The sequence below is a fragment of the Calonectris borealis genome, chromosome 4 (genome assembly GCF_964195595.1).
Source record: "Calonectris borealis chromosome 4, bCalBor7.hap1.2, whole genome shotgun sequence".
Classification (NCBI taxonomy): Eukaryota; Metazoa; Chordata; class Aves; order Procellariiformes; family Procellariidae; genus Calonectris; species Calonectris borealis.
In genome coordinates, this window is record NC_134315.1 from 9,404,281 (window position 1) to 9,425,583 (window position 21,303).

Below are 21,303 nucleotides of genomic sequence, written 5' to 3' on the forward strand. Positions count from 1 at the left end.
TAGCAACGGGAAAGTGCTGGGCTCTGTGGGAAGATGCAAACCCAGATTAGCAACATAAACCATCACGAAAGGGCCGTATCTCCAGGGGTGTTTGGATGTCACCCCTAGATGCGGAGTCCAACTGAACGCTCTGCAGCCAAGGTAGGCAAAAAACCCCACAAGGCGCGTTTGAACACCTCGATCGCAGTGTCAATACCGAAGAGTTAACGAGCAAACGGGACACGTCACCAGCCCGGAGGGAAGGGCTCTGGGTAGGGCAGGACACAGGTCACTAACCAGAGAGTCAGGAAACTTTTGGAGGAGCTGTGCGGCTCCAGAGTTACCTGCGTTAACGCAGCCCGTAAGCAGCCCCACAAAGAAAACATTGTCGGGGGCTTTACCACCGAGCCAACAGAAGTTAAATTAATAGAAACTGGCGTTACACAAATTCACTAGAGACAGTTTGGCTTTTTGTTGCTTGATATTCCAAGGGTGGGGAGTTAATTTATTTTTCTATTTTTAAAGACTTTTTCCCCCTCTCCCTTCCTCTGCAAGAAAACCCCACAAACCACAGAGTGACAGCAATAAACGAGCACGAGAGCTCACCAAAGGATTGTGGTGGATTCTCTTTCAGTGACAAATTTTAAACTGAGATCGGAGAACTTCTTAAAAATGATGCTGTTATTTTAAACAGGGATTAATTTGGGGAAGTCCAGTGGCTGATTATACCAGGTCATTTGACCGGATAGCAAAGGTTTATTCCGGTTATCATGTTGACAAGCAGAGAGGAGATGAAACATGGGGGGACCGAGCACCGAGCCGGGGGTGCAGAAACACGACCTTGCATTAACAGCATCCTCAGTGGAAGGAAAGAAAATTTTGAGAAACAGCAAGCTGGGAAGCTTGCTGTAGAACAAGAAACTGGACATAAAGACAAGCTGGGGAAAATCAGGAACAGGATGAAATGAGGGAAGAAAGCTCCCCGGGGCCGGGGCGGGCGCGGCGGCGGGCAGGGCACGCCATCTAGTGAGGTGCCACCGCTCGCCGGGCAGCCCCGGCAGAAGCCCTGCCCGGGCTGGAGCTGCAGCTGCGGTTTTAGATCAGCTGGGTGCAGATGTTTGGGGTTGGGGTTTTTTTTTTTGGGGGCGGGGGGAGTGTCTTGTTTTGCAGCGTGGGTGTAGTTCGTGGGGTGGAAACACCCCGGGGTGATGCTGGTTCCTGTGCTCGGACAGGCAAATTCCCTCACCCTCTAGTCTAGGTGACACATATCTGCTTTATCAGCCACTGTGTTACTGCTTAATAGATATAGAAAAAGTTTTTAAAGACTTTATCCCATTTCCTTGAAGTCCCCGAGTTTCACCAAGGACTTCAGTAAGAGCATCAAGCATGGTGGTACAATATATTTCTCTTGACTGAGGATATCTTCATATGTACAAAATAAGTAGGTACTATAGTACCCTGCTCACTCAAGGGCAAACTGCAGGGAAGAAAGCACAACCAGAATGTTAACACCACCAGATCTCCCCCACATCTATTTCCATTCACTGCTACAGGTCCTGCATGAGCCTGGGTAGTTGAACTATTTTCCACGCCAGATTTCTCTTGATCACTAAGGTATTAGGAGATACAAATAAGGTTTTTCTGTTAATGCTTCCTCCCCTGTCATTTACTTGAAGAGTCTTTTTGGGTTGACATCAGTCAATTCTTGAGTTTGCAAGTCCAAAATCTAGATATTCAAAAGGATCTCATTTTCAGAGTGGGTACAAAGGATTTTCTGGGGAAATAGATGACCCGAGTGGTTTAGGTACACCTCAAATTAAATCACACTGAGTCACTAAGGGACCACAGTGTTGGTTTAATAACAGAATTTGGATGGGTAACTCTGGTTGCAGAATGCAGGTCTAAAAATAGGGATGCGTGTGCCTTCTCTCAATGTCACTCTTGATTTTGAAGACTTGCCCTAAGAGCATATTTTCCACTGAAAAGCTGTGGCTTATGGAAGGGCGTACGCAGTTCCCTGCGCTAAGAGCACAAGGATTCAATGGGAAGGATAAAAGCCCGCTGCTCTTATGAGCATTGCATGCAGAGACTGCACAGGGACCGTGGTGGAGCTGGTGTAATTATGATAGAGGAAGGTGAGAGCGGAGCTTGATGAAGGCTACTAATGACTGAGTTCACACAGACCAGGCACTGAAAACCATCTAGTGAGGAGATGTTCATTGGAAAGATTAATGGTCGCTATATTTCAACTCCACTTCCACCAGTGCAAAGCAAGGTACTGGGAAACTAAAGTGCAACAAGGACCCCATAAATCTTTCATACTTAGTCCTGCATATTAAGTAAGGGATAGAGAAAAGGGAAAGGTCGGGGGGTAGGAAGGATGGACAAGAAAAACCTGCCGATTTGCTTATTACGTCGGGATATATTACCTGATTAAATCTGGGGAAAAAAAAAAATCTTACAAGTCTGGGGTAGGCTGCAGAGATCCCCAGGTTTTCTGCATAACAGGTTGTTAATTCCCATCTTAACTTAGTAAGACTCTTAAGACTTCTTTTTTGTCGTCGTTGTTTTTGTTGTTGCTCATCTCCCAGTTGCCCTTCAGCTCCTTGCAGAAGCTCTCCTTAGGATGGAGTCTGAAGATCTCGCTTAACCGAGGATCTGAAAACGCGGTTAGAAAATATTAGGAAGGAACTTGGATGGCTCTCGGGCTGGAGCTAAGACAAAAGGAGGGGGAGGGAGAATCCGCAGCCGCTCCCAACACGCACGGGAGACCTGACATCTTGAACTGCTGGCTGCAGCATTCACTGAGACATAAATCAGGCCATTCATGAAGTGGTCTGCTCTGCCAATATACATAAAGAGAAATACTAGACGGAAAGAGGCAAATCTGAATTAGATCCATCTCTTGCATAGCAGAAATCCTTTACGCCAGTTAGATGAGAGAAACCGATGTTTGAAAACCACAGAAGGTTTGGCAAGGGTAAAATTTTACATGCTAATGAGCCCCCAAAGAATTTTGACCTGTGAAGGATATTTAACTACTGAGAAAGATTTATATCCAATAATACACAAAAATGGAAGTGAGCACAGAGTACAGGGAATTAGAAACATGCTACAAACATCCTCCTGTTCACATTAGAGTTGAGAAATAATTCAAGAAAATACCAGAAACACTTTTCAATATATAAGCGGTGAGAACAGTAAGATTCCTTAGCCAGAGGAACTGTTTGGTATGGTCTGTTGCCGTCCGCGTTCAGTATTTAAAAGCCTTGTCACTACAAAATACTGTACTAGGTCCTTGCACGAAGATATTCTGCTCTGCAGAACTTGTCGTCTGCCCAGTCACTGTCGAGGTTTTATGTTACAGTGGCACATGAGCCAAGCAATGCATTATTGAAGGAATAGGCTTTAACCGGACACAGATTTCCAAAGCCTCAGCTTGATGAAACAGCCACAAGACTATCCATCTCTCCCCTCCGCTATGCATATGTATTCACCCTTTAAATGACATTTCACCAAAATAGTTTGCAACAGAAGTCCTTCTGTATTAATACTTTTAAGACCGTGATTTCATGAACTCAGAGGTTTTTCCAACCAGCTTTCTGCACACCTGCATTACCAGCCTGATGTAAAAGAAGATTCCATACAGCGAGGTTACAGCAGTATCTCCATTATCTGTTATTTCTAATTAGTGAAGTCAGTTACCATTCCCTCTGTGTATATTTGCAGACAACGCACAAATTTACGTCTGTAATAATAGATTATCCTCATCTGTCACAAGGGAAACATAAGAAAAAACCTCTTTTATTCCTGAGAGTGGAGAGGTCCATCCAGAGAGGATGGGGAGAGGTGGCGGAGTCTCCATCCTTGGAGACACTCAAACCCCGATGGGACACGGCCCTGGGAAACCAGCTGAGCTGGGGGCTGGACTACACGGCCTCCGGAGGTCCCTTCCAACCTCAGCTTTTCTGAGACTTGAATTTGGCTTTTGCTTACCCCCTACACACCAACCGGACTGGCCAGGCACTCTGCTTGGTCATGGGTACTGCTGTTTTGTTTCTCCCCTACATCAAAGCAAAAGAGGTAAAATAAAAAAAAAAACATTTTTTTCTTTCAATTGTAACAATAGCTAGACATAATTGTTATAAGTGTGTAAAAAAGGTTTAGAAAAGAGTATTATTTCTTTGATATAACCAATGTATCTCAGCAAAGACAACACTGGACCCAGAAGTCAGTCTCTCTCTTGGGCATTCAGGGTAACTACGATCAGGCTAGTCTGTTTTACCACACTGCTGCACAACAGTCCTATTCAACCTAAATAAGTCTGTCATTAAGGGAAATATTTAAAGCAAAAGCTTAAAAGGAACAAGTTCTGCCACTTTTTAAGCCATTTATTTGATATTTGGCTTTAAGCAAAAAAAGGAAAAAGCTGCAACACAACCTAGCTTATCTATTAAGTTATTTTAAAAGCATTGCAAAGCAGGAGGTTGTTTTCAGACACCTGTTGAAATACTTTGACACTAGAAAGTAGATTCAATGTTTTCATGTTCCCAAATCCTATAGGAAAGCAGGAAGGAGACTACTTTTGCAACAGGACCTCCACATCTTTTGGGTCTGGGTCACCTTTGCTGTGCATTTCTGTAAGCACCAACCACAGCTGGCCCAAGAGAGCGCTGAAGCTCCCGAAGCAGCAGCAATACAAATTCATTTGAGGTAGCTCGGTTATTTCCAAGGGACCAGACGTGCACGGGACACCTTGCTGGCTCGGGCTCTCTGCCTTCCCACCCAGGCTGCCAAGGCTTCAGGAGGAGAGGTAACAGCCTTGAACTGAAAAAGCATTTTGTTGGATATGGCCAAGACTTAAAAGTCTGCTGTACACTGAGATGAACTTTGTGAAGAATATTAGGATTACAGAGGAATACATATAATTTTGCAAAATCAGGGGCAAGCGGCACAGCATGGCATAAAATAATCAATCTCTGGAACCATTTCACATGTGTTTTCTCCCCTAACTTGGACAAAGACAAACACAGACCCCTCCTAAGGAGACTTATTTCTATTTGGAATAGATCTCAACCCTTCCATTAGTTCCTTATAGTAAAGAGTACACTGCTCCCCACTTTCATACCTAAAATATAATAGTTAGAAAGAATGGTTCAGCCCAATTCACTACACCAGGCAAGCAATCCCACATTTGTCAAGAGAATTTCTGCAAGAATTAACACCCCCCCAAATGCCACACAACCACCCTGGTTTAAAGATTTATCCTTCACTTGCCCTCTTCTACCCCAAACATTTCAAGTATAATACTCAACTCATCACTGTCCAGCTCTGTGACTGGGATCTCATCTGAACAGCAATAAATTAACACTAAATAATCAAAAGCAACAGAAATATAATGGAGATATTAGGTTTCAAAATGATACATTTATTATAACTAAACAAAGGACACAAGCTCCAATTAACTTAACAAATTTTATACTGCATTATGGCGAACACAGGATCAGTATGCTCAGAGCACAGTCAAATGATTTTCAACTTAAATTTATAACACGGGCTGAAATTCTTCAAGTGAAAAGCAAAACTTGGAATACATAGAAAAGACACAATATGGGATTATTCTTTTAATTAAATACACCCAATAATTTGATATAAACAATTTAAAAGTATTTAAATATACATGCTGAAGTAGCTACAGTTTAAATGATTAGCAAGGTATGTAGATACAAAGTTACAAGAAGTATTTTGGAGTTGTATAAAAGATGTAACTTTTTCCCCCAGACAAAGCCTACGTAAGTGTAAGTTACTACCCTGTGAAGGGAATATTCTCTACCTGCATGCAATCCTGCTGACAAACTACCTATTAAAATAGCTTTCTGGTACTTAACTTGCAGGCAGGTTTACTTGCACAGCATGCAGTCAATGATGAAAATCTCAGTAAAAACCATCTTTTGAGCTAACATGAAAAGGAAACCAATTTTTCAATAAAATAGGTCCTATAACCTGCTTGTTTTGAAGGGGAAAAAGAAATGACATCCTCCTTTAACTTCTTGGCCTTCTTGCTAAATTGATCTTTTTAAAAGCTTTTTATTTATTTTACATTTTTTCCCCTGAATAGTTTAAAATCAAAATCTAATCTTATTTGAATCTGAAACAACCCCAACAATGGTCTTACCCATTACCTAACTCTGAGCTTAGAGGCTTTGCCTGTGTAAGTCACAAGGTCACCGAAATCTCACACATCCTTTAATTATTTAAACAAATATTTACATCTCCTGATTAAATATTCATTCAGGAATAAGTTCTGACCAGTTACTGTACACTCGGAAGTCATCCTTTCTCTGAAAGTACTGCAGCTTCTGGTTTTTTTGGTCAACACGAAAGAGAACAAAGCACGTTATCTGAAGCTAGTCCTCAAGCCACCGATTTGCTGGAGTTGTCTGGATCGCCTGGACAGAGCTGCTCGGGAAGGTTCAAAACCGGGTAAACGGGAATCACCGAGGGCTTCCTAATCTTTTTAAGCTTGCAGAACATCTGTTGTCCAAGTCCAGCTGTCATGGGTTTGCCTACTTTCAGCATCAGAAGGAAAATATTCCCCGTGAAAATGCTTCGCTATGGTTGATGTGTACGTCCTTTAAATGCTTTAGGTAACAGGGGAAAACTGACATTTGTGATTGACATTTAAATGTATTTTATGTAACCTGTTAAAATTTCAAAATATGCCAAATTTCAAACAAGTCCAAAAGCTAAAATTGTTCAATAAATATATCACAATTATTTTAATCAGGACACTCTTCATAAAAAAAAAAAATCAGCTTTTTTTGGCTCCCTTCTTCTTTAATCCACAGAAAATTTAAGTGAACAGTAACACAGAAAAAGAACAGCAGCAAAGTGTCTTAAACTCCCAAATACTACAATCAGATAATTTACTGAAGGACAGTTAAAGCTCTGTAAAACTTTAATCAATAAATCTTTGAAAACAGCGTCTTCTGCTACTTCCCTGTTTTAAACTTGCATGCATTCAAGTGCATACAATCCTTAGGTTTTTGATATTCCATGAAAGGTAGCAAACAATTTTAGAGTATCTTTATGATGTTTCAGGAATGTCAAGTAACATTGTTACACATTGTTTTCAAATTGAAGATATGCAACTGCAAAATTTAGCGTACTTCAAAGCCCATTAATTCTAATTGTAAATTATACAATGTAAAATTAGTTTTTAAATTGTGAAATGAGTTTTACTCTTGCATTTTCATCTAAGATAAGTTTTGGCCTAAAAAAGCACCTAGTGAAGTCCTATCTTCAAAATCTACAAACGGACTTTCATGCTGAAATCTCCAAGTTAATCTCAATTTACAAGGATGAGAACAGTCCCTATTTTAGGGATACATTAACTACAAAGATCGTACTGATCTGAAATTTCAGCTTTGTTCACAGCAATTTTACACTTCAGATACAATTACAGTAATTCTCAGGAGGATCTTTCTTACTTTAAGCAGCTTTCTTTGCAAACTGTACAGAACATGAACTCAATACTTGAACTAAACACCGACCCTTTTTCTAGAATTAATTGTACTGTACACCTCACTGTACATCTTGCTTTGGAAATAACTAAATACAATGGTCCATCATGCAAGCCATGAGACTGTCAAAACTTTTTTTGTTCCACTAACTTCAAATAAGTTTTTAAAAACAATTTAGCCAATCTAGATAAATACTGAACATGGAATTACACTGAAATACTCTCGGGAGTCAACATTTTCTACAAAAATACGCAACCATGACTAAAAGCATTAAGTACTAACTGCCCACTTCAATATCACTGTGTACAGCGCCATTGTAAGATGTGCTCTCTATAGCGTACACAAAATCAAGAATGTTCGTATATTTTATAATACTGGGTGCAAAATAAAAATAAAATTAAAAAACCAAACCACAACCCTGCTGGTTCAAGTCACACTATGTGTATTTCACAACAGACTTTAAGAAAGAGTGGAAAATTTAGGCTACCAAGAATTATGGAACATCCCAGAGTTGGTATTTTAGTTTTCAAACTTAAAAATTTACTACTAAGGACAGACATTAATGACTAAACCTTGACCTACTGTCAATATTTAATCACACAGTTAAAGACAGTAACTATAAGCAATTCATTAAAAAGCCAGTGATGTAATCAAAGCACTGGCAATACCAGACATGACTTGCTGACTGCACAGTAAGCAAGGCCATGAGATGAAAGTATTTATGTACTTTGATTATACCTGGTTAGTGACTTTATACCTGAGATGAAAATTGAGAGGTAAGAGAACTAGTTATGGTGTAAATAATTATCAGATGAAAAACAACAAACATGTGAAGATAACTGCATTTTTTAAAAAATATATGCAAAAAGATCACAACTGACATTTTCCCCTTATGATTACTTTCATTTTGCTATTTAGACAAACACTTTAACTCGCTTTACTGTGTGACAGATTGTGTTCTGAAACTATTTTAAAGGCTTCTGTGATTCCAATGCTTTAGTAATTCATGGAATTTTGAGTAGAAGCGACACCCTCTACTGCCTAGTCATAAGAAATTTAAGGCACCCATAAGAAGCAAACTTCATGGGAAGTTTCCAGTCTAGGGAAAAATAAATCTGATTTTCCCTTCAACAGAAAAAAAAAAAAATCATGAATTCATAAAAGTGATTAGAATGCCACATTCTCTGTCAGTGAGGCAACAGCTTAGTGATATTTAGTTTAAATAAAACTCAGTCTAAAGAGCTACTACTGAAGCCACAGAATCCTCACTAACAGGTTACAAAATATGTAATATTGTGACGGAAGGGAAAGTTTGTATTAAATTCTGAAAAAGCTAAAAGGTAGAAGCAGAGCAAGGTTGGGCCCCATGTAATGATGAAAGAAAATAAATGAGAAACGTTTTTCCGTTATAGATACACTTAATTTATACAGCAAACTTGCAAGTTTAATGGATCACTGTACCACAACAATGAGTGCAAATACATGATTTTGTGGGCAGGAGCATTGCTAAAGAAGCATATTTTGTTTTCATCTGTATGGAATGACAGTAAATCACTTCTTTGATGAACGGAAATTTCATTCCATATGTCAGAAAACATATCTACAATTTATTACTAGAATCAGCTCAAAACACTTCCCATAATCACGAAGCTCAAGTAATATGTAGCCATTAGACACAGAAAGATATACAAGGTTTTGGTTACAATTGGGATTAGCTTCAGATTCTGAAGCTTAATTCTTTGCTTCCACAGCTTCTTTATCATGTTTTTCCTTTGCTTTCTCTTTTTCTTCCAGTTTTTCTTCTTTTTGAAGCAGTGCCATAATCTCAGCAACCTGACTGGTGCCAATATCAATATCTTCTTTGTCAATCAGTTCTACTACCTACATGAACATAAAATGAAATTGAGAGAGCATTTAGTTTTTACATGATTGAGGAATTTTCATATCATAAACTGTGTTAAGACAAAAAAAAGTAATCAGTTCTCTCATGTTCAAGAATTTCTCACAGAAAACACAAATTCAAACCACAACCAGTGCCTCAAACATATCCAGAGTATTAAAAAAAAAGCTAAAACTTAAAGCAAATCATCTAAAACTTTTGACCTCAGCACACAAAGACTCACATTTTAAAGCATTAGTAAACCAGACCCATTTATTGTATCTGTTCCAATGGAAAGCTCAGATTCAGTACCTGCTGAAACAGTATTTAAGACAATACTTATTTTGTAGGCTTAATTTTATCAAAAAGACCTACTGTACTAAATAGGCACAAACTTACAAAAACTTAAAGTAGAGGGGGATAGGCCTTTCAGAAAGCAAAATGAAAAAATAATTTAGCAGGTGATTCCAAATTCCTTTATATAGCTTTTTGTACAAATGTATTCTTGGCATAGCTCCTCAAATTCGTAGAATTATTCTGCATTATATGCAGAATATAAAGCTATTATCTTGTGTTGACATAAGGTATATCTATACGTATTATGTCAAAACTTTGGCTAATAGTGATATTCCTAAAGTAGTTCTTCTAAAGCTGCTTCCCATCCTCCCTCCCATTCATAAGTAGCACAATAAAATTACCATATTTTACAGAACTTGACACAGGCATACAGGCAAACCTACAGCTTTAAAGGTAACATGGATAACAGACAGAAGATAAAGATTTCCCCCCCCCAAAATAGCCATATAAATTCTGAAGATACCAATACGTATTATAAGATCTATTTACAATACATTACCAAAAACCTCACCGGCATCAAGTAAAGACTCTTGTAAAAGACAGCAATATGAATTTAAGTCAAAACAGGTACAATGTTTGAAGGATGGCTAGCCTTATTTTCTTTAAATAGTCCACAGACTTACCTTAACAACATTATCTATATCAATCTTGCCATCCTTGTTTTCATCTAGTGCCTCTGCAATCCTAGTTAGCTTCTCCTCTGGAATCTTCTGAATTTGTTTCATCACATTAATTAGCTCAGCAATACTGATGAGATTCTCCCTGAAGAGGAAGCACAATCTGTACATGGCAAGCAGTTACTCCAAAGGAGTAAAGTTGACAAAAGGCAGTACTGAAAGTCACTACACTGCAGGTAATTTGTAAAAACATTAATTATTTATTTATAATCCTGAACAGAATGCAAAAAAAGCAAAAATGAGTTACTGATCAGCAAGCAGATTTCAAATGAATCTTTATCTTACCATCAAATCTCATGCTTTTGGTTTCCATGTGCTTTATTGAACAAATACAAGTATCCAGTAGCATTTGAAATAAAGTTTAGCACAGTTTCTGTGCTTCCCAGACTGTGTATCTAATGCCCTTCGCCCCCCCCCCCCCCCCACTTACCAAAGATGCAGTGCCATGCACCTGTCATCCTTTTAGATTTAAAGAGGCTGGCCTACACAAAATTAATGAAAGTCACAGGAAAACAAAAGCTGAGAACTAACTGCTTTAGCAATTTAGCTGGTTCCTTAAAATAGGCTTCATTTGTTCATATCAAGGAATAGATTTGTAGAAGAAAGGACTAAACTTGACATCCTGACTAGCAGGTTTCAGATGTTTCCACTATCTGCTCAGTGATCTCATGAAGCTAAAGTGGTCTGTCTTCTGCAACCTAAAGCCTCTGCTTGCCTGTGTAGTTTTGTTAGTTTGAAGAACCATCTTCCAGCACAGGTCAAGCTGAAATGCAGGAGACAGTGAACCCAATAAATATTAAGCAGAAGGGCTTTATCAGTATAGTCCCAGCTCCATACCTGTCCCTAACCTCTGGGCACAGACTGACTTTTATTCAAGGAGCATTTCTCAAGCTGCCACTAAACGTCCTGGACTCGTGTTATTTCTATGACTCTTGATGGCTTGGTAATGACTGCACGAACTGGAAGGTTAAAAAACAAGCCTTTGACAATTAAGCAATATTTAAACTAATAATTTTCAGTCATCTACAATCACCTACGAAATTATCCACAAAACCATCCATTACATAACATATAATTACATTCAGTTACAAGCAGATTCTATATTGTATTTTTAATTTACAAATTCGGATGGTTTTGATCAACAACAACTCTATAGCACCATTCATATGGCTGCCTTAATCTTATTACACAAAATCTGAAACAAATGACTGTTTGCCCTGGGGACTGGAAAAAACAAAGTTTGGAAGCAACAAAAGCAGTATCCTTATTTCTGTTTAGGTTATGCTCTATGGGAGCCGGGAAGTTCTCTTAATGAATCACACAAAATGGTGCTAGCATAAACTAGATTAATACAGCATTCATAATCACAAACTGTGAGAATTACAGTCAGAGTTTTTAGGCATTTCAGTGCCTGTAATATGCAACATATGACCATTCAACATATGGTTGCCTGAAAGACTATCCAGTAAGTTTAAGACCTGGAGGAGTGTTGATAAATGAATTTTGCAATGGAACTATCAAGAAAGATCTTTCTTTGAAAATGTGCAAGTGTGTCGAAGTTGAAATGAAGCAAATTTTCAGAAAGGGACCATGTAAAATTATCTCCTTACTTCCATTAGACCTGTTCCGCCATTTCTCTCCAGAGACAGAATAGACTTTATTGCAATTTTTTTCCTCACTGACACCTTCACTACCAAAGAACAACAAACATGAATGTGCTTACCATACTGTTGTGCACCTTTTCAATCAATGACACAGGGCAAACCTACTGCGTGAGGAGCATGACTAAAGGCATGATTTCACCTGCATGACCGTTAGTGCTACAGGTGTGAATAAGAGGGTAAGATACTAATAGACACTGACTTTCAGAACCCCCTCAGGACGAGCATCTGGGAAATTATACCTGCTTTTTTCCTTTCCCGTTTCAACCATATTTAACATACCTTAGAAGAGAGAAAAATCTACAGCAATTTTGTTAATTTTATTTTTAAATTAAATTATCTTAACGTTCTAAACAACTTCTTTGCTAATTCTTTTCTAATAACACATCAGACAAAAGCAAGACTGAAGATGAACAGTCAGAGACACATTCAGTGCTCTCAAGTCACTTACCCAGCAGGAGGACTATCACCACCGTCCAGCTTTACATCCACTGTCTTTTGACTTGTCTCTAATTCATTAATAATTTTGTCTATCTGACCAATCATTCGGTTCACCCTCTTGGTCAATCGCTTGCTTGCCTTTGACTCTTCAACTACCTCTTCCTGGCCAGTCTTAGAGAGCTCTTTTATCTCTTGCAAATCCTAAAAGAAGTGGTCAAGAGAAAGAAAAGCTTTTGTTGGTGTGAATTCTCAACAACAGACACTACTGACTTTGACTAGCATTTCAAGACAGAAGCCATCTGTAAATGAAATGCAAATATATAGACATATAAAGCCAAACTGGAATTAGAACAATAAATTCTAACACTGCTGCCTTTGTCGTGCATCCCTTAAATGTTATTTTCCACATCTTTCATAAGATTGGTGAGATTCATTTTACTTAACTTGAAGTTATCTGTAATACTGACATCTATGCTTGATAAGAAAGAACTGCAGCATGCAGCAGTAAGTCAGCACCTGTTAGTCTAGTCACCCTGGGAATAAGAGCAGGAACAGGATTCTCATCTGGTGGGAACTACTCCAATGACTTTAACTAGGCTTTAAACACGTTATACAAATGAGGCTCTGCACTGTCCCATACAAAGTTCATTCACTCAGCTACCAACTACAGGCTAACAGACATCCAAGCAAGATAATTTTTGAATTTGTGGATCATTTATAGAATCATAGAATCATACAATAGTTTGGGTTGGAAGGGACCTTTGAAGGTCATCTAGTCCAACCCTCCTGCAATGAGCAGGGACATCTTCAACTAGATCAGGTTGCTCAGAGCCCCGTCCAGCCTGACCTTGAATGTTTCCAGGGATGGGGCATCTACCACCTCTCTGGGTAACCTGTGCCAGTGTTTCACCACCCTCATTGTGAAAAATTTCTTCCTTATATCTAGTCTAAATCTACCCTCTTTTAGTTTAAAACCATTCCCCCTCGTACTGTCACAACAGGCCCTGCTAAAAAGTCTGTCCCCATCTTTCTTATAAGCCCCCTTTAAGTACCAAAAGGCCGCAATGAGGTCTCCTAGGAGCCTTCCCTTCTCCAGGCTGAACAATCCCAACTCTCTCAGCCTTTCCTCATAAGAGAGGCGTTCCATCCCCCTGATCCTGATCGTCTTCGTGGCCCTCCTCTGGACCCGCTCCAACAGGTCCATGTCTTTCCTGTGCTGAGGGCTCCAGAGCTGGACGCAGCACTGCAGGTGGGGTCTTACCAGAGCACAGAGGGGCAGAATCATCTCCCTCGACCTGCTTCTTGTGATGCAGCCCAGGATACAGTTGGCTTTCTGGGTTGCGAGTGCATATGGCTCATGTCCAGCTTTTCATCCACCAATACCCCCAAGTCCTTCTCGGCAGGGCTGCTCTCAATCCCTTCATCCCCCAGCCTGTATTGATACCAGGGGTTGCCCTGACCCAGGTGCAGGACCTTGCACTTGGCCTTGTTGAACCTCATGAGGTTCACAAGGGCCCACTTCTCGAGCTTGTCCAGGTCCCTCTGGATGGCATCCCGTCCCTCAGGCGTGTCAATCGCACCACTCAGCTTGGTGTCATCTGCAAACTTGCTGAGAGTGCACTCGATCCCTCTATGTCATTGATGAAGATATTAAACAGTACTGGTCCCTGTACAGACCCCTGTTTTACGCTAAAACTAAACCTGAACAGAAATAAAAAAAGAACTTCCACGCCTCGTTCTTCACCTCATTATACTCCTGGATATCACCCTTCAATTCCTCAAGCTCCTCCTTTTCCTTTGTTAGTGATTTTTTCTGTTCCTGCAGCTTGGTGCAAGCATCACTCAGCATGTCAATCTCCTCCTTAGTGATTTCCTCACCCTGTAACAGCAAATATATACAAATTAGTGAAAGAGACATTTGTTATTTTCCTCAAAGATTTCGGGTCTTTTACCCGAAAAGACAGACTCAAGGTTCTTTTTCCATGTTTGGAGTCAACATTGTCATAGCCGTTTTGAGGCTAACGCAGAGATCTGCATTTTGAGGCTAATGCAAAGATCTTAAATGCTAAGGCAAGTAGTTTGCTACGGTATGTATTTTTTAAGTGCACCAGTAGTAAGTTCAGCTAATGTGATTCACTATTTGGGTTTTGGCTATTTGAAATGCTGTACCTAACTGTCTCATTTAAGAATGTTTTACTTCCTTTTTTGCTGGGTGAAAAATCCAAACCACTGAGAAACGATTCACTGTATACAGGAAAGATAAATTACACAAAAAAATTTGCAGAGAAAAGTTCAGGAAGTTGAGCTGGAGCAAAGTTATCTTCAACAACCTTTGTGAGAACGAGGATGAACATCCATACTTTGTGAAGTATATCTGTCTCTTGAAAAGCTGAGGATAAAAATCTAACCCCCAACTGAATACTTAAAAAATAAGACAAGATGTTTCATTAAAAATGCTAAAATCCCATCATACTAGCTACAGTTAGCATATTAACCTCACCCAGACACCAGCTTTTGTTCTGAATGGCTAAACTCTGAACAGCCACATAAGTAGAGTAGAGAAAGACATGTGCAAACAAGGATGGCAGAAACACAGAGCAGAAGGATGATATGCTTCCAAGAAACAACTACAGAACAGTTCACAAACTAGGCATCCAGCCCTTCGTCAACTCAGAAAGAGTTTCAGTGTGCTGTTAATATCTAGGCATCAACCTCACTTCTGATTTTAATACAGTATTTACAGTTCACTTTAGCCAAAAAAAAAAAGAAAGCAACTCAGTTTGAAAACAAATTATTCAGCCTCAAATAAAATCAGTCATCTTCAAGAAGCTGGCAGTCTTACATTTTTCCTCTAAGAGGCAAGAATGTATTCCACGGTGTTTAAAATCTTTGGAAGCATCTTTAGGGGACAGGTCACACTGTAACCTCGGTTAAGAAATGCCACGCTAACTTTACTTCTTGTTTTCTCTTATCAGTTAGGGCTGTTGAAGAAGTCCTCTTTGTGGCCCGGTGTCATACATTCTCACGGCATTGGTGGCACGGCAGGGGCAATGCAAACACCATGCCAGATGCAGCAGGGTAAGCTAGCTGCGACACCACACATCCTTGCTGTTTCCAAACAAGATCATCCCAGTCTTGCCTGCCCGCCTCCCTCCCACGGCACTCGTCATGGCTGCACTATCACACACCCAGCTACGCAGTCAGACGAGTCAGCTAACTCATCACACAACAATGCATGATTTCAATGTGGATTAGTTCCATTTTGTTGTCACCATTAAAAACTTCCTGGCAGCATTCTAAAGTAAACAATGTTATAATAATAGCAGGTAGGTAATGATGCTGTCCAGGAAAATTGAAAATTTTTTTCTACTTAAAACATCCATTTTAAATTAATGTTGTTATTCTGCAAAGTAACACTGGGACTGAGAAAAATCCTGACATCAAACCTCATGGACAAAAATAAACTACTCAGCTACAAATAAAACTCAAGGTACAACTGAAACATGAAAAGGAAGCATACAAGAGGTGGAAGCAGGGACAGGTGACCCAGGAGGAATACAGAGATGCTGTCCCAGCATGCATGGATGGGTTCAGGAAAGCCAAAGCCCACCTAGAGTTAAATCTGGTGAAGGACGTGAAGGGCAACAAAAAGAGCTTCTACATAGAATCACAGAATTGTTTAGGTCGGAAAAGATCTTTAAGATCATCAAGTCCATACTGTAAACCTAACACTGCCAAGTCCCACTAAACCATGTCCCTAAGCACCACATCTACACATCTTTTAAATACCTCCAGGGATGGTGAACCACTTCCCTGGGCAGCCTGTTCCAATGCTTGACAACCCTTTCGGTGAAGAAATGTTTCCTCATATCCAATCTAAACCTGCCCTGGTGCAACTTGAGGCCATTTCCTCTCGTCCTATCGCTTGTTACTTGGGAGAAGAGACCAACACCCACCTCGCTACAACCCCCCTTCAGGTAGTTGTAGAGAGTGATGTCTCCCTTCAGCCTCCTCTTCTCCAGACCAAACAGTCCCAGTTCCCTCAGCCGCTCCTCATCAGACTTGTGCTCCAGGCCCTTCACCAGCTTCGTTGCCCTTCTCTGGACACGCTCCAGCACCTCAATGTTCTTCTTGTAGTGAGGGGCCCAAAACTGAACACAGGATTCGAGGTGCGGCCTCACCAGTGCCGAGTACAGGGGCACAATCACCTCCCTGCTCCTGCTGGCCACACTATTTCTGATACAGGCCAGGATGCCGTTGGCCTTCTTGGCCACCTGGGCACACTGCTGGCTCATGTTCAGCCGGCTGTCGACCAACACCCCCAGGACCTTTTCCTCTGGGCAGCTTTCCAGCCACTCTTCCCCAAGCCTGTAGCGTTGCATGGGGTTGTTGTGACCCAAGTGCAGGACCCGGCACTTGGCCTTGTTGAACCTCATACAGTTGGCCTCGGCCCATCAATCCAGCCTGTCCAGGTCCCTCTGCAGAGCCTTCTTACCCTCCAGCAGATCAACATTCCACCCAACTTGGTGTCGTCTGCAAACTTACTGAGGGAGCACTCGATCCCCTCGTCCAGATCGTTGATAAAGATATTGAACAGGACCGGCCCCAGTACTGAGCCCTGGGGAACACCACTCGTGACCGGCCGCCAACTGGATTTAACCCCATTCACCACAACTCCTTGGGCCCAGCCATCCAGCCAGTTTTTCACCCAGCAAAGAGTACACCCGTCCAAGCCATGAGCAGCCAGTTTCTCCAGGAGAGTGCTGTGGGAAATGGTGTCAAAGACTTTACTAAAGTCTAGGTAGACAACATCCACAGCCTTTCCCTCATCCACTGAGCAGGTCACCTTGTCACAGAAGAAGATCACGTTAGTCAAGCAGGACCTGCCTTTCGTAAACCCTGCTAACTGGGCCTGATCACCTGCTTGGCCTGTATGTGCCACGTGATGGCACTCAAGATGATCTGTTCCATAACCTTCCCCAGCACCAAGGTCAGACTGACAGGCCCGTAGTTCCCCAGATCCTCCTTCCGGCCCTTCTTGTAGATGGGCGTCACGTTTGCCAACCTCCAGTAAACCAGGACCTCCCCGGTTAGCCAGGACTGCTGATAAATCATTGAAAGTGGCTTGGTGAGCACTTCTGCCAGCTCCCTCAGTACCCTTGGGTGGATCCCATCTGGCCCCATAGACTTGTGTGTGTCTAAGTGTGTAGCAAGTCGCTAATCATTTCCCCTTGGATTCTGGGGGCTTCATTCTGCTCCCCATCCCTGTCTTCCAGCTCAGGGGGCTGGGTACCCGGAGAACAACCGGTCTTACTCTTAAAGACTGAGGCAAAGACGGCATTAAGGACCTCAGCCTTTTCCTCATCCTTTGCCACTGTGTTGTCCCCCGCATCCAATAAAGGATGGAGATTCTCCTTAGCCCTCCTTTGGTTGCTAACGTATTTATAGAAACATTTTTATTGTCTTTTACGGCAGCAGCCAGATTAAGTTCTAGTTGGGCTTTGGCCCTTCTAATTTTCTCCCTGCATAACCTCATGACATCCTTGTAGTCCTCCTCAGTTGCCTGCCCCTTCTTCCAAAGGTCATAAACTCTCTTTTTTCCCCTGAGTTCCAGCCAAAGCTCTCTGTTCAGTCAAGATGGTCTTCTTCCCCGCCGGCTCATCTTTCGGCACACGGGGACAGCCTGCTCCTGCGCCTTTAACATTTCCTTCCTGAAGAATGTCCAGCCTTCCTGGACTCCTCTGCCCTTCAGGACTGCCTCCCCAGGGACTCTGTCAAGCAGGCTCCTAAACAGGTCAAAGTCTGCCCTCCGGAAGTCCAAGGGAGCAGTTCTGCTGACCCTCCTCCTTACTTCTCCAAGAATCAAAAACTCGTGTCATTTTGTCATCACTATGCCCAAGATGGCCTCCAATCATCACATCACTCACAAATAGGAGATAATTCGTCACCTCTGACAGCCCTGAAGCGCTCCCTACCTGGGTCATAACTCAAGTGGAACAATACCATGGTTATCGTGGAACAATACCATAATTACTACTCCGGACCACCACGGATAGTGGCCAAGATGGAAATTTACTGATGACTAAAGCCAATCATCTTGCAAAACTATAAACAGTGGTCCCAAGCAAGACCCTTTGCGTTCTCCGGGACCGCAGCGTGCTGCGCCTAGAGTCTCCCTCTGAGCGGGATGCCTCTCAGAGTTCACAGACTCTCAAGGTTGTGATATTTGGAGGACCGTTGGAATCTGGGCTGAAACACTCCTCAGTCGAGACACTCCCTGGGGCTCAACCCTTCGCCCATTGAGAAATACCAAGACATTTAACATGAGTATTTCACAGACTCGAGGGGAATTTTTAACTGGTATCTTTATTGAGCTATAGGCCTTTGTCTTTCATGAATTTACCTAGCTATGGGCACTTGTGTGTGAATAGATCTATATTGTGCATGTGTGTGTACTGATTTAGATAGCTAACAATAAGCATAATCTGTAATTTAGTAATTGTAGTAAACTTGATTAACTTGCTTAGTAACTGTTGAATTAGTTTATGATTAAGTGCTGTCAAAATCTTATGATCTACCTTAAAACTGTAAATGAACTTTTCATTGCTGCTAAACACATATAATCCCTTACGCATAAACCATTGACCAGGTCCTGAGACTAGGGGTAGATCCAGCCGCACCTAGACTCCTCTCTGAGAAGGAGTTTAGAAAGCAAGGGGGTCTACTCTGAACCTCGTGACTCAACGGGAAGGTCTCCCTTACCCTTTTATCCTCAATCTCTGCACAAATCATTCCAATATAATTCTGACACGATTTTCCCTGTGTATACTTAATCCATGTAATAAGTAATAGAGTGAACCTTGCCATCAAATTCTATTAAGTCACACTTTTATAAATTTCTATTAAAATCATTTTTGCTGATACCTTTGCCAGTGATTCTTTAAGCGGCTTCAAAACCACTCATTCGCGACGAATTGGCATAGTTGGCAGGATCCTAAATCAGTAATTCGCGACAACCTTCCCTAGTTGGCTCACTCACCAGCTGTGTCAGGAATTTATCTTCCACACACTCCAGGAATCTCCTAGACTGTTTCCTCTCTGCTGTATTGTATTTCCAGCAGACATTTGGTAAGTTGAAGTCCCCCACGAGAACAAGGGCTAGCGATTGTGAGATTTCTCCCAGCTGCTTATAGAATATTTTTTCTGCCTCTTCATCCTGGTTGGGTGGTCTGTAACAGCCTCCCACCATGATATCCGCCTTGTTGAGCTTCCCCTTGATCCTTACCCATAAACATTCAACCCTATCATCACCATCGTCAAGCTCTAGACAGTCAAAACACTCCCTAACATACAGGGCTACAAGTACATCGCGAGCAAAAGGAAGACAAGAGAAAATGTGGGCCTGCTGCTGAATGGGACAAGGAACCTGATGCAAAAGGCCATGTAAAAGGCAGAGGTAGTCAATGCCTTCTTTAGTCTTTACTGATAAGACTGGCCTTCAGGAATCCAGGTCTTTGAGACCAATGGGAAAGTCTGGAGCAAGGAAGATCTACCATCAGTGGAGGAAGATCAGGTTAGAGAACATTTAAACAAACTGAACACACACAAGTCCATGAGACTTAATGAGATACAACCACAAGTGCTGAGGGAGTTGTTTGATGTCATTGAGAGGCCACTCTCCATTATCTTTGAAAGGACATGGTCACCAGGGAAGATTCCTGAGGACTGGAAGAAAGCAGATGTCACTCCTATCTTCAGTAAGGGCAAGGAGGAGAATCTGTGGAGCTACAGGCCGGCCAGGTAGCAAATGATTAAAGATAGCATGCTCTGACTGTAACAAAGCATGCTCTGATCACAACAAAGCATGCTAATCCTAGAAATTAACCTGTTACTTTAACGGTGGTATAAGTTATGTTCAACATCATGCTAAAGAAATAGTGAAAGAGTACACTAAAAAGTTTTCATACACTGCCCATATCAGTTTAGAAGAGGAAGTAGATAAAAATCTACAGCCTACTTCAAACCTAGTTCCTTACTTAATCCTTTGGTCTTAGCTACACCCTTCAAAAGAAGGGAACACTCACCTTTACCAACTCTTGCCCTCTCCCTCCTCATGTGTTAACTATACACAGATTAAACATACACACATCCATTACGTCTACAGCCAGTGCAAATGCCCCCCAAAACAGGTATATTAGCTTTAATAACACAGAGAGTTAAAAGGAGATACTGTGCTGACTTCAATTTCTGCATTGGTGGTTAAGAGTTTGCAATCAACTAATTAGCTGTTTTTAACTGACAGAGTGTGGTGAGAGGGTTAAAACTGAAGGGCAGCCAGACAGTTTACCATGGCTCTTACATGGATGTTTTGAGTCTTTACATTAAAAAGAATAAAAACTTACAGTTATCCAGATTACCTTAATGCCTTCCAATACTGGTGCTGTATCTTTCAGTGTCTCCGAGTGCATCGCCATATCTGCCCTTGCCAGTTCTTGTTCAGTATCCATAGCCATCGGACTTTTTTTAACTTGCAGAGCAGCTGCTTCAAGATCTACTGCCGATTCCACCTCTTTCTAAATTTGAAAGACCCACGAAGTTTTAATTAAAACAAAGATAACATTATCTGTATTAGCATCAGTAAAGAATGACTTCTCAAAATAGAAATAGTTGCCAAAGTAGACGCAGACATTTTTATGAGAAGACGTTAAAAACCTGCAACATATTGAGTGGTTTCACATTAAAATACCCACTTGCACTTAATGAACTATGCCTGTGAGCTCCTGAGG

The 21,303-nt window shown here is 41.3% G+C and overlaps 1 protein-coding gene across 3 annotated transcripts in view; it reads right to left on the reverse strand.

Moving 5' to 3' along the window:
* Positions 1–5,386: 5,386 nt before the first annotated feature.
* The window catches only part of LETM1 (leucine zipper and EF-hand containing transmembrane protein 1), a 36,173-nt gene continuing 20,256 nt past the window's right edge, over positions 5,387–21,303 (reverse strand). For 2 of the 3 annotated variants that reach the window (XM_075148550.1, XM_075148548.1), the window contains 5 exons: positions 20,935–21,090; positions 14,262–14,396; positions 12,528–12,718; positions 10,362–10,518; positions 5,387–9,383 (listed from right to left, as the gene is read on the reverse strand). In XM_075148550.1, the coding sequence (XP_075004651.1) occupies positions 9,234–9,383; positions 10,362–10,518; positions 12,528–12,718; positions 14,262–14,396; positions 20,935–21,090 (789 nt within the window). In that variant the 3' untranslated portion in view covers positions 5,387–9,233. The remainder of the gene's footprint in view (positions 9,384–10,361; positions 10,519–12,527; positions 12,719–14,261; positions 14,397–20,934; positions 21,091–21,303) is intronic. The other variant, XM_075148549.1, reaches the window with a different exon arrangement.